The sequence below is a fragment of the Microcebus murinus genome, chromosome 27 (genome assembly GCF_040939455.1).
Source record: "Microcebus murinus isolate Inina chromosome 27, M.murinus_Inina_mat1.0, whole genome shotgun sequence".
In the NCBI taxonomy this organism is placed as follows: Eukaryota; Metazoa; Chordata; class Mammalia; order Primates; family Cheirogaleidae; genus Microcebus; species Microcebus murinus.
The window spans coordinates 3,214,877-3,228,691 of record NC_134130.1 but is presented as its reverse complement, the minus strand read 5'-3'; the positions used below and the strand labels follow the sequence as shown (position 1 = coordinate 3,228,691).

The following is a 13,815-nucleotide window of genomic DNA, read 5'->3' as shown; positions in this document are numbered from 1 at the left end:
TCTGGGAAGCAAATTGGTTGATTCAGATTCTCAAGGCAACTACGTTGGTTTTAAAATCAGCTTTTACACTGAATTCGGAAATGCAGCATTGGGCTAACCACAAATGAAGGACCTCATGATGCCTAAGCAGGGATGGTTTTCTTGGGCAAAAGATTAAGATCTTGGGGGCCACACCAGAGCAAAGCGAATGGACTCAAGAACATTACTTAAAAGAAAACATTTTTTTAAATGCAGACCCAATTGCTCTCGACAACAAAAACAAAAGTCAAATTTTGACATGACTAAGCAAGCGTTTTTCAAATCTTGCAACATGAGAACCAAACACAGAGTAAGAGAGACAGAGTCTCATGGAACAAACTGGAATTGCTCTGGTCTGGCAGCCAGAAAAGCTTGGGTGATATAAGAAGCATTCCCAACCCACTATTCTAGGAGAAGCTGAAAACATAAGTCACCTCTTGAGGATTTTTTGCAAAGACTCTTGTTTCCTGAAAAGGGAAGGTGGCAAAAAATGATTATGCACTGTACACAGCACAGGTTTGATAATGGCTCCATCCCATCCAATTTGTACTGACTCCAAAAGTTTAACATAAAGGTCCATAAAACAAGACCCATTCTGTGTACTGTTGCATTTCCAGTGCCTGCAAAAACCTGGAAGCAGAAAACACATGCTGAGTTAACGGGATTAATCAGTTAATTTGCAGTGTTTATGAGAATTTAATATGACATAGGTGGCATTTTAGTGTAGTTGATAAAAGCATTTGTTTAGTAAGTGTTGCAGGCAAAGTATGTTCATTGTCCACTTTGACAAGGTCTCTGAGTACAACACGCCCCCAAACCAAATTGGTGACAATTTTTAAATCTTCTCAAGAAACACAAATATACTCACAGCTTCAAAAGGATTGGGGGCTGGGCACGGTGGCTTGCGCCTGTAATCCTAGCACTCTGGGAGGCTGAGGCAGGAGGATCGCTTGAGCTCAGGAGTTCAAGACCAGCCTGAGCAAGAGCGAGACCTCGTCCGTCTCTACTAAAAAATAGAAAAATTAGCCAGATGCAGTGGTACGTACCTGTACCAGCTTCTGGGGAGGTAAAGCAGGAGGATTGCTTGAGCCCAGGAGTTTGAGGTTGCAGTGAGCTATGATGACATCACTGCACTCCAGCCTGGGCACCAGAGCAAGGCTGTCTCAAAAAAAAAAAAAAAAAAAAAAAAGGCCTTCTAGTGAACCCACAGATGCCCCATGAAAAAGGCCCTGACACAGCTCTGACCTCATCTCCCACGACACCCAAGTTGGCTGGGCACAGTGGCTCAAGCCTGTAATCCTAGCACTTTGGGAGGATCGCTTGGGGCCAAGAGTTTGAAGCAGCCTGAGGAAGAAGACCCCAGCTCTACGAAACATAGAAAAATTAACCGGGCATGGTGGTGTGAGCCTGTAGTCCCAGTTACTAGGGAGTTGAGACAGGAGGATCACTTGAGCCCAGGAGTGTGAGGCTGCAGTGAGCTAAAATACGATGATGCCACTGTGCTCTAGCCTGGGCGACAGAGTGAGACTGTGTCTCAAAAAGAATAAAATAAATAAAAAAATAAATGCCATGCCCACACATTTAGGTGGCAGTTACAGAACTTGCCAACGACCAGGCGTGTGAATTCCTGACAGCATCTAGCTGTGCGATGCAGACCCTTCCTCCCACCAACAAATAAATAGAGAAGCAATGAAATAATCTGTAGCAGCTTAAACCAATAATCAATTTTATTTTGTCTCATGTAATAGAGGAAGTTGGAAGTAACAAATCCAGGGCTAGTGCAGAAAGGTATGGGAGCCACAGGGGAGGCCAGGGTCACTGTGACCTTTTTGCAGTGGCCTCCTCATGGTCACAAGACAAACCTTTTGACACTAGGTACCGGGTCTCCTTGCAAGGTGAGAAGTAGGGTGGAAAGCAAAGAACAGAACATGTAGAGGAGGGTTCGGGTAAGAATGACCCCTTTTAAAGAGCTTTCTCTGAAGCCCACACAGTGACAACTGCTTGTCTGACAACGGCCAGGGCTATGGACTGTACTAGTTGCAAGAGCTAGAAGAGATTTTCTAAAATAGCACACCTTACTCATCTGACAGAACGTGGATTCTCTTGATATAGAAGATGATGAGAGTAGATACTGGAGAAACAACTAGAAGTATACGCCACTCTTAGCTGGACAGCAGGTTGCAAAAATACCAAAGGCCCCTCCAATGGAGACGCCACGCTCTGATCACAATGCACTTGAATTACATACCAGTAACAAACAGGTACTAAAAAATACCCACGTTACATAGTACATAACACAACTCTAAATATGCCATTGGTCAAGGAAGTTATCCCAAAGGAAATTAAGACGTTTCGAGGATGAAGTACAGTAAAAGTGCTATATACAAACCTTTCCTGACGAGGCTTTTAAGGATTATTTAGAGGAGCATAACCTTAAAAACAGAGATTAAAAATGAATGAGCCGGGGTCCGTTTTCATGATGGAAGACTGGTAAGGGCAATCCAATATCCACTGGAAAATCCCACTGAGGTCTCTCTCTCAGGGAGAATTCTCACATGCACAGCAAGTGAGGCGATGATGGCTGGAATCACCTCCATGTAGGGGTGATCACCACTGATTATATCAAGTTTTAAAAAGGAATTTCTCCTAGTGTAAGTAGTCACAAGATTCATAAAAATGGAGGGATTACTGTGTGTAAAAACTGAGGAGTAACTGGGTGATTATTTCCAACCTCAGCAATGGTGATATTTGTGGGCACATAATTCTTTCTTTTGGGGGGTCCTGTGCTTTGTGGGATATTTAGCACCATCCCTGATGTCTTCCTGCTACATGTCAGCAGTGCCTGCCACCTGCCTGCCATCGCACCCCCAGTTCAAATAACCAAAATTGTCTCCAGCCAACATTGCCAAATAACCCTCAGACAACAAGATCGTCCCCAGTTGAGAACCACTGCTGTAGGTCCAAGGTCAGCATCATTTTTCTGGAAAAGGCCAGATAGCAAGGATTTTAGGTTTTATTGGCCACATATGGTCTCTGTCACATACTTTTCCTCTTTACAAATGGAACAACTATTGTCAGCTTGCGAGCTACACAAAAACAGATAGCTGGCCATGGTTTGCTGACCCTTGTTAGCGACTTTCCCACATTCCTCACTTTTACTGACTTTTCTCTTCAGTGTGATTTCTCTTGTGAAGAATAGTGTAAGACTGGGAAAGGTTTCCCAGCACTGCAGAGATTTACAGAGATTCTCCCTAGTGCACTTATTAACTCTTGTGCCCAGGTGAGAGGTGGTGCTAAATTCATTTCAACCTTAGATGCCAAGATGGCGTTTCTGTCCCCTAAGTTCTCATGTTTGTAGAGTAGAATGTACTCTGAAGACTTCTCCATGCTACAGAAGTACACTTTCTACTCTAGAATAAGTTCTCACAAATCTAAAGAACACCTTGTCTCCCTATAATCTTTATAGGAACTGGACTTTTTCCAAGCTACACGTATTCTTTTGTGCCCAGTAAGGTAAAAGCTTCCTGCCTTCTCACACCCACAAGATTTGTTTCCAGTCTAAGTACTCATGTTTCTTTTAGAGCAGGCTTTCTCACTGGAGCCTCTTCCACACTGGTGACACAAAGAGCTTCTCTCCCCGGTGAGTTTTCACATGACTCCTGAGGGATGAATGGTCACTGAAGGCTTTCCCACAGACAAGGCATTCATAGGGCTTCTCCCCAGTGTGGATTCTCCTGTGCACGTTCAGGTTAGAGCCTATGCTGAAGGCTTTCCCACAGTGATCACACTCGTATGGTTTCTCTCCCGTGTGACTTCGCATGTGTGTCTTCAGGGTCGACTGGTTTCTGAAGGCTTTCCCACACTGCCTACATTCAACACGTTTCTTTACAAGATGAATGCTCATATGCCTCCTCCGGGACAAATAATCACCAAAGACTTTCCCACAGGCAGCGCATTCATAGCGTCTCTCTTGAGTGTGTATTTTCCTGTGTGCAGTTAGGTTCGAGCTGGCACTGAAGGCTTTCCCACAGAGATCGCACCCATAGGGTTTCTCTCCAGTGTGAGAGTTCATGTGTGTCTTAAGGATAGACTGGTTTCTGAAGGTTTTCCCACACTGTCGGCATTCAACAGGCTTCTTGACGATGTGAGTTCTCATGTGCTTCCTCCGGGACACAAGATCACCAAACGATTTCCCACATTCCTTACATTCGTAGGTTTTCTCAACCATGTGGTTCTTCTTGTGCAAATTAAAATTAGACTTCCATCGGAAGGCTTTACCACACTGTGTGCATTCGTAGGGCTTCTCCCCAGTGTGGTTCCTGACGTGCTCTTTAAGATGAGAAGGGTGCTGGAATGCTTTCCCACAGTCATGACATTCATAGGGCCTCTCTCCAGTGTGCGTTCTCTTGTGTGCAATGAGGTGGCAGCTTCTGCCGTAGGCCTTCCCACACTGATCACACTTGTAAGGCCTCTCACCAGTGTGAACCCTCATGTGTATCTTCAGGGCCGAGAGGGTCCGGAATGCATTTCCACACTGACTGCAGTCAAACGGCTTCTCTTTGAGGTGAGTTCTCGCGTGACTCCTAAGGGCTGAAGGATCATTGAAGGCCTTCCCGCAGTCTGTGCATTCATAGGGTTTCTCCCCGGTGTGTATTCTCCTGTGCCGTGTGAGGGAAGCACTCGTGGTGAAGGCTTTTTGGCACTGATGGCATTCGTGCATTTTCCTCCCATCATACATGCTCACGTGTTGAGCTAGGTGTGGCCTGCCCTTGAAAGCTACCCCATAGTCACGGCGGTGATAGGGCCTCTTGCCAGCATGCCTGCCCATTGGCTGGGTAAGATGAGCGCCCATGCTAAAGACTTCAAACAAGTGAGCGTATTCGGTGGACTTCTCTCCAAGACGAGCTCTTTCCTGTTGGTTAAGAGACAAGTGCTAAGACGTTTCCCACATTCATTACATTCCTAAGGATCATCCCCACATACATTGCTACAAATAGAAACACATCATCATGACTAGAGATGTCATAATTTACAGTGCAAATGTACTGTTCCTGTCTCATTTGAACTCCACCAAAAAGAACAGGCAAGTGCTAAGCCCTAAGACTCCATGGGTGTTACTTTTACAAAGCTTTCTGTATTACAGAGTTTGTTCACTATTTGAAACTGAAATGGGCACCAATGCTCAATATCTGAGACATAGCCATGGAAATATTTACTAATAAGAACTCTTTTTAACTGAAGAAGTTTGAGGCAAGGCTGAGGGTTTCCCCCAACTTGACAATATTCAGTGTCTCTGGAACATGCTTCCTCTTAGAGGATGCCATGTGCCTGGTTCTCAAGCTGCTTTTCTAACTTAGGCTGCCTAATCTTTGCAAACGTGGAAGGAATATCTAGATTTATCCCAAGGGACTCTTACCATCGTCACACCACTGGATGTCTCCTTCCCAAAAATATCTTCCATAATAATTGACCACTTGGTTTTAGATGGAGTCTCCCAATCTGAAACATATTGGAAAAGAATGAACTTGCTGGAAAAATAAAATGTGGGATTGTGGTAACAAAAACAGGTGGATTTCTTTGCAGATTCTAACCTTAAGCAAGGAAAGGTGATGCGGAAGGGAAGGACACACACATAAGCAAAAACAATGGTTGAAAATGTGGTTGTGTGAGATATTTGCCAATGACAGGGAAAAATTTAAGTCAGTTCAGAAGGACATTGACAATGACAGAGTATAATGGGGAATGTCAAGTATGAAAGAATGGGACAAAAAGCCCACACAGAAATGTCAAAGATGAAGGAGCATAGAGGCCAAAGGATTTGTGAGAATGGATGGGCAATGAGAGAGAGGAGAGAGAGAGAGAGAGGAGAGAGAAAGAGGGGAGAAAGAGGGGAGAGACAGGAGACAGAGGGGAGAGAGGGGAGGGAGGGAGGGGGAGAGAAACAGGGAGAGGGGGAGAGAGGGAAAGAGGGGGAGAGGGAGAGAGAGAGAGAAAATGTGCATGCACTTCTCAATTTCCCTGGGTGACATTTCCTGATCTACCTCCATCCACCTCACGGAATAGAGCTGAGAATCACAGCACTGCTGCTCACCCACCTGGACAAGGGCCTTGGTGGGTGCCCCTCTCCTCCGTCCTTGGCTCTTCCTCTTGCTCCAAGTGTGAGATGAGACTGGGCTTGCCGACCTCATACCCTGTACTCACGGGAAAGACACAGTTGAGGGCGGGCCGTGCAGAGGACAACCCCTTCCATTAGATCAGGGTCAACATTTTGGTCTTCAGTATTCTGAAGGTGGACAAGGCTGACTTAGGAGCAGCAAAATGATGGTGCCAAATTTCTAAAGAACATAGTGAGAGTCTCTCATAGAGAACAAAACCACTAACACCCACACAACGTTGGCCCTCCAAAAGGAATTAAACTGTGCTCAAGCTCAGACGCGCACTGGAGAACCTCCAAGGTCAATGCTCATGGGAGACTGCATGAGGGTGGGCACCAGGGCTGCCTGTGGGTCTGAACCCCTGCACAGTTCCTGGGTCGCAGCAAGGAAAACATCTGATTCACGAATGAAGAAAGGGAGAAATGGTGCCAGCCTTACCCAGTGAGGTGAGGTTGCTGTAGTTCTCCAGCATCACGTCTTTGTACAGTTTTCTCTGAGAAGAATCCAGCAAGGGCCACTCCTTCTCAGTAAAGTCCACAGCAACATCTTGGAAAGTCACTGACTCCTGAAACACCACACACGTTTGGGGTCGGGGAGGAACCGGCCTGCTGGTGTTCACAGAAAGAAGGCTGAGGCTGAAGACTGGACAGAGAGACCCACTGTGGGATTTTCAGACAGTGAGCTGGGCAGGTCTCACATTTCCTCTACGTCAGTCCCCAGATATCTCCTCTTTCCCACGAGGGGATCTTGGCCCATCTCATCGCTTCAAATGCAACTCCAACAAAGGACCAAATCTCTGTCTACTTCTAGCCTGATCCGAGAGCTTTTAGCTTTATTTCCTCTCTGTCTCTGAGGATGAACACGAGGTAGAGCACTCTACAAGCATGAGAGAAACACTTGCTGTGTAAGTTATTTCCCCAACTCCCCCAACACCAGGACATGCCCCCAATATTCCCTGGCACTCTCTCTTGGGCCCTGATCAGGCATCCATCAGTCAAGATGAAGATCTGAATATTCTATTGTGCACTGGTGGGGGTGGCTCTGGGAACTGGGAAGTGCCTCTCCAACCCTCGGGGGCCCTGACACCATGGGGTACCTGGGAACCAATACTGGCTGGCGCACGAGGCCCCAGACCGTTGCAAGCAAACAGGTCCAAGTCCTGGGGACAGGGACGGTCTTTTGCAGAAAGAGAAAATTCTGACTCCTGGAGACAGGTGGGCTCCTGGGTGGACAAAGCTAGAGGAGAAAAGATGATCCATGAGAATCACGTTTAAGAACCTGCTGTGACCCAAGAATCTGTTCTATGTCACAACACTTGCAAACAAGGAAACTGCTCCACACTGAGTATCCACACTCCAACCCCCGCCACACACATGTTTTAAAAAAGGCCATAATAGCCCCACTCCACTCAAAGACATAAAAGAGGTAGTGGGCTACCCACAAGCAGTGACATATATTCCCAACTTATGAGTGAAGAAATGGAAGTTCAAAGAGGGACAGTTGGTACCTTGCTCAAATTCATCAAAATAATAAATAGGATAATGCAAGATCATCCATCACCTGCACCCTCTTCACACACCACTACTCTATGTTCTCCCTCTCCTAGACCCACCAAGACCCTAAATCAGACAGTCGCCAGAGTGGCTGCTGCGGCTCTGTTCCCCTTCTCTTCTACCCACCCACCCTGCCTTGGCAGCCCTGTATGGTCAAGGGACAGGGGCCACTTACACGCAATTCCCCAGGGCAGGCATTCACCCAAGAACTCACCAAACGTGGGAGACAGCCCAAGAGCAGCCATCCTGTGGGAACGACAGCCAATTTGCCCGAACAGCGGAGCACTGGGAGAACCAGGAAGCTACTCTCTTGCTCTCACAGGGCCCTCCAGGCTGGCGACTGTAGTAAATGAAAGAACGCCAGAAGTGAGCAGTCAAAGCCTGTCTCTCCTGCTGGCCAAAGAAAACTCTTGAGTTTTGTTTCTCATTATTTCCTCTTCTGAACAGCAAGTTCTGCCTGACACTGGGTCTTTCCCTTACCTGGGTAAAGCCTCCAAGCAATGTGGTGGTGGGGGGAAAGGGGGAGCCCCTGATCTGCCTCAAGTGGCATCCAGATTCACTCTCTACCCAAGCGATTTGCCACCAAACACAACTCAAACTCCCTCACTCATGAAATGCTCTCATCCCAGGTTCTTCCTTCCACCTTCAAGGTCTGCCATCCTTTAGGATGGCTCTATCCATGGGGATAGTCCAGCCAGGACCCCAAGTTCCAATCACCAATGCTTTCTGCACCCACACCCTGCAGCAACAGACACCTCCTTGGGCCACAGCCTAGACTACAATCAACCTCACCTCCCAGACAAGGATTTAGAAATCTGCTCTCCAAACAAAAACTCACACACAGCCTTCTTCTCACAGTAACTTCCCCACTTTAGAGAGGATCTAGACCACCTGTGCTTCTGTGGTCTTGTGTCCTAACAGCCATCTCCTGCGCTCACCTGTCCAGCTGAGATTCACCACAACCCACCACTTCCAACAGTTTATTTGTCCAAACTCCTTTAACTCTATTATAACCCCTAATTAGCAAAAGACCAGTGTGGGCAATTCCAGCCATCTGCCTCCTCCCTGGAGGTACCTGGGAAGACGAGTCTGCGCAAAACCAGTCACAGTGGTAGAGTGGAAACTCAGAAGCCGCTAACGCCAAGGCACATCTACACCAAACAGAAGCCGACTAGTCAATCCAATCTCCCAGTCTCCCAAAGACCATGTAAAATCTGGCCAGTTTTCCTGAATCAAAAACTTTCTTACAGTTACCTTTACTGTCAGCAAATAAAACTTGAATTTCTCTGCACAGTAATCACAACTAAACAACGTACCTAAACAAAGAACTGGGAAATGAAGATTTAAACACAATTTTATTTATGATGCCATTTATCAACCAAATACCTAGGAATAAATCAAGTAAAAGCTACGCAAGACCTTGACAATAAAAACTATGAATCACCACTGGATGAAATTTAAGAGCTAAATAAATGGGAGCGATTTTATTTTCATGGACAGTAAGGTTCAAATTTATTTGCAGATACAACATAGTCTTTATCAATATCTCAGCAGGCTTTTTTCTTCAAATTCACCAGCCAAATCTAAATTAAGAATGCAAAAGATCTAGAAGAGTCAGAACAACGTTAAGAAAGAAAAACAATCTTGGCAGATTCATACTAATTATATCACAGGAATGAAGAGTTACTGGAATAAGTATAAACAAAAACACAATGGAACAGAACAGAGCTAGAAATTAGGCCTACATATACAGTCAAAGGATTTTTAGTAAGAATGCAAAGTTTGAAAAAAAGGAATTTTGACCTCTCTTCTCACTGCATACACAAAAATTAAATTTAAACAAACCTTTTGTGGTAAATCAGATACCAATAAATAAAATTCATAAAGAAACTTTTCATGACCCACCTAAAGGTTACATAATATCTCAGACTAGACTAAAATAGAACATTTAATAAAACCACAATAAATTGGACTTTACCAAAATCAAAAATTTCTACTTATCAACTGACACCTTGAAAATGAACAGTGAGCAACAGACTGGGAAAACAATATACACAATACATATAACTGACAAAGAATTTATATTCAGATTACATAAAAAAAACTACAAAACAGCTGGGAGTGGTACCTCACACCTGTAATCCTAGCACTTAATGTGGGATTGCTTGAACCCAGGAATTTGAGGCTGCAGTGAACTGTGATGATGCCACTGCATCCTAGCCTAGGTGACAGAGTGAAACCAACCCTGTCTCAGAAAATAAATAAATAAAATGAAGAAATGAATGTCAGACCAACAGCTAACTTCTTATCAGCAATAATGGAAGCCAAAAGATAGTGGAACATCTTCACAGTTTTGGAATAAAACATAAAATCCTATAACGACCAAAATGTCCACTGAGAAAGAGGAAAAAACAATTATTTGGGGGGGCTTGCCACTCACAGAAAAAAGATTCTAAAAGATGTATTTCAGAGAGAAAGAAATAATCAAACAACCAAAGCAGAGTGTAAGAACCAAGTAAAGCACAGAGTAGCAAATATGAGTATAACAAAACAACAAAAAAATGACTATGCAATATTCTCTTCTGAGGTTTAAAAAAGGACATAAATATGTACAACTATGTTATATCAATAAAAAAGAACTAATATGCATAATAAAAAAAACATGTGAATAAAGAGAGTGATAACATATACTAGAATCTAAATTAATGAACAAACATGGATAAGAATTGTTACTGAAATACAGTAAAAAAATTTCAAAATGTTTAATGAAAAAAGAAAAATACTCAAATCAAAACAAGGTAGAAGAAACTAAAAAAGAAATAAAGATAGGACAAATGTGACATCCAAATATATCAATATGTTGTTAATGGACTAAATGCTTCAACTAAAATATGAATATTCACAGAATAGATGAAAAATAATACCATTATATGCTATTTACAAGAGATATCTAAAACATAATAACATAGAGAGAATGGAAATAAATATATACAGGGCAAATTTTTAAAAAGGTGGTTTAAATACATTAATATGAGACAGAATGAATTAAGGCAAAAAGGATGACAGAGAAAAATGAGATATAATGAAAAGAGAGATGAATCATAAAAGAGATGTATATGTATGCATGTCTATGTATGTGTGTGTGCTAGTATACATGTTATAGCCCCCAAAAATTAAAAACAAAAGGGGCAAGGACAACTCTAACAAGAAATAAGCAAAGTCACCCCAGATCTCTCACAAATACAGTTCAAGCACGCAATTCAATACCATGATTGGACATGATGTAATAGCATTTCCTAACTATGAAATCCAACCACACATGGAGCCATATTTGTCTCAGAAAATGGCATCGATCTCTTGACCACTGTGCAATGAAGTTAGCAAACAATGACCAAAAGATAACCAGGAAAAAAAGTCACAAAAGTGGAAATTAAAAGAAAAAAATTCTAACTTCACATGTCAAAGAAGCCACGATATTTGATACTTAGAATTGAAACATAATAAGGTACTATATTGCAATTCTTTGGGATGTGAGAGGCGTCCAGAAACTGGAAACATACCAAAAAGTAAAAATAATAATAATAATAAAAAGGCAACAAAAACTTTCCACTAAGAAAACTCCAGACCCAAATGGTTTTTCCAGGTACTGCTCTCTTTTAAGGAAAAATGATTCTATTCTTATGGAAAATATCGCAGAGTTTAGAAATGAGAGAACACTCCCCACTCCATTTTGTGAAGCTGGCATAAGTATGAAACAGAAAAGGAAAATTTAACTCAAACAGATCCAAAAGCACCAAACAAAGTATTAGCAAACCAATGACAAAAACGACAAAACAGTACACATCCTTTCCACATTATTCACCAATACAAACTTAATGTAACATTAGAAAATCAATTGGTTTAATTCACGGCACTATTAGATAAGAAAGAAAATCATATTATTTGCTCATTTATTCGATACACAGCAGTACTGAGTGCCACCATTTAATGTGCTTCAAATACATCAATAAACTGATATAAAATTAGATGGTAAAAAAAATCACTTATTAAAAGCCCACCACAATGCACAAGAAAAAGTATTAAACTAGGAAAGGAGAGCTTCCTAGAACTAATAAAAACTATCTTAGAAAAGCCTCTAACAAACACAAAAGACAGTTCCCTTTAAAATCAAAAAGAAAACAGGCGTGCCTAGAGTTTGCTATCCAAATTCCAGTCAATGACACTGGAAGTCCCCGTTAGTCCAGCAAAGAAAGAAAATAATAGAAAATGTGTATATGATTCAAGTAAAATATAATGTTTGCTTATTTTAACAGATGATGAAATTGTATCAATATATGAAGTACAAAAAACTACACAAAAATTAAGAAAATTATATACTTCAGAAAGCTTGCTGAACTTTTGTCAATAATCAGGAACAATGTAACTTCTGAGCACCAAAAAAAAAGTTCCAAGGAATAAAACAATAGTAACTTAAATGTAACAAAAGTAACTTAAATCCCTTTTGCAGATATTTAATATGTACTTGCATCAGTATGGAAAAAAGAATGTCTCCGAAAATACTGAAGAGTGTGCGTTCATTTACAAATCATCACCAAAATTAGAAAATATATTTTTAGGAAAACATATATAAGCAGTAAAATCCATAAAGGATTTCATGGGAGGAGAGAAAGACAGAGTTTAGAAGGATCACACAGCTTTCTAAGGTTTAATAATCTCTTTCTTGTCCTGGCCTGGTTTATAGATTCATTCACTTTATTGTCATTTTAAGAGTGTGCGTGTGTGTGTGTTCGCGCGGGTGTGTAATCATACTTCTTTTGGCACATATGTCCTATTTTCCAATTTTTAAATAGTTGCAAGGAAAACGACAAACAGCACAAAATAAGATGGTAAAATCCAATGCAAAATACCAGCAACAACAGTAAGTATTAGTGGTCCCTCAAGTTAATTTACAGAGTGCTGAATTTTAAATTTACTTATAGGCTATTTACACGAGAGTCAACTAAAGTAAGTAAGATAAAAACAAACAAACAAATGCACTGAAGAACGGTTTAAAAAGGCAAAAGGTATTCGAGAAAAATGCTAACAGAAAAAAAAAAAAACACCAGTGTTCCTATAGCAATATCTGACTACAGAGCAGAAGGAAGGTGACTTATGGTTGCAGTTTCCAATTCCTGCCGACACCCCCAGTCCCGAACGCTGTGCTCGATTTTCAGCCCTGGTGACAGCAGCGTTGCATGTCGCTGACCGCGGGGTCTAAAACGCGCTCCTCGCCTGGCCGCCTGGCTGCTTGGCCCCAGACCCTCGTACCCCTCGTTCCTCTCGGGTTTTGGGGGGGCCTCCCGTGACCCCAGGAACACCCGGGGGAAAGGGTTAGTAAGGAAACTGGGGCTTACGTGACTTGGAGAGTAAAATCAGGAGGACGGAGATCACGAAAGCTGCCGCCGAAGGGATGAGAAATTCATCCTGGAGGTTCCGCCTGCAGCGGGGAAGCGGAAGGTCCCCAACAGGTCGAAAGAAGCCGACACGAACCCCTCCGCTGCCCATGTGTCTCGGTGCAAGCGACTCCCGCGAGTAATGGCTTCCGCTTCACTTCCGCCTTCCGAATCTCGCGGGACTTCAGGAGCCACCTCTAACACGGAAGCGGGGGCGTGGAGGATTCTGGGAAATGTATTTCCTAAGCTTTGACTGGCATGGCGGCGCCCAGGTGGGAACGGACTTTCTGGCACATTTTCCCAACTTCTAATTGTTCGAGTGCCCCAGGGGCTGAGTCGTCAGCCTTCTTCTCTTTCTGTCATCATTCGCTCTGTGTCAGCAGCGAATCTCACGTCGTTGGGTACTGTTTAAACCCTCAAGACTCTCAAATTTCCTGCCACAGCCCACACACACCTTTACCCTGAATTCCAGACTGTCGGAGACATTCTCAACTTGGATGTTTTATAGACCTGTTAAAATGTCGCGGACCAAGCTCCTGACTCCACCTTCTCAACCTCAAACAATAGCCACCCCATTCTCCCGTTTGTTTATTGTAAATCTTGGCAACATCCTCTTACCTTTTTGCTTGTCCTTCCCATGTCCATAGATACTTCAGA

General features: G+C 43.0%; 1 protein-coding gene across 2 annotated transcripts; it reads right to left on the bottom strand.

Annotated features, from left to right (window-relative positions):
• Positions 1-1,727: 1,727 nt before the first annotated feature.
• ZNF317 (zinc finger protein 317) lies at positions 1,728-13,317 on the bottom strand. 2 transcript variants are annotated; one of them, XM_012761731.3, is made up of 7 exons: positions 13,120-13,317; positions 7,941-8,066; positions 7,270-7,409; positions 6,612-6,738; positions 6,114-6,209; positions 5,435-5,517; positions 1,728-4,930 (listed from the first exon to the last, which is right to left on the bottom strand). In XM_012761731.3, exons 2-7 carry the CDS (start codon positions 7,969-7,971, stop codon positions 3,611-3,613), a joined length of 1,797 nt encoding a protein of 598 aa, XP_012617185.2. In that variant the 5' UTR covers positions 7,972-8,066; positions 13,120-13,317; the 3' UTR covers positions 1,728-3,610. The 2 variants fall into 2 exon arrangements, with proteins under 2 accessions (XP_012617185.2, XP_075854092.1); XM_075997977.1 differs by lacking the exons at positions 7,270-7,409; positions 7,941-8,066; positions 13,120-13,317 and having other exon boundaries at positions 6,114-6,214; positions 6,612-6,693.
• Between the last annotated feature and the right edge of the window lie 498 nt (positions 13,318-13,815).

Coding starts and splice junctions, on each gene's coding strand:
- ZNF317 (XM_012761731.3), bottom strand. CDS start 7,971: ATGGCTGCTCTTGGGCTGTCTCCCACGTTTG. Junction 6,739..7,269: donor CAGCCAGTATTGGTTCCCAG/GTACCCCATGGT, acceptor GTGGTGTTTCAG/GAGTCAGTGACTTTCCAAGA. Junction 5,518..6,113: donor CCACCAAGGCCCTTGTCCAG/GTGGGTGAGCAG, acceptor AATATGTTTCAG/ATTGGGAGACTCCATCTAAA.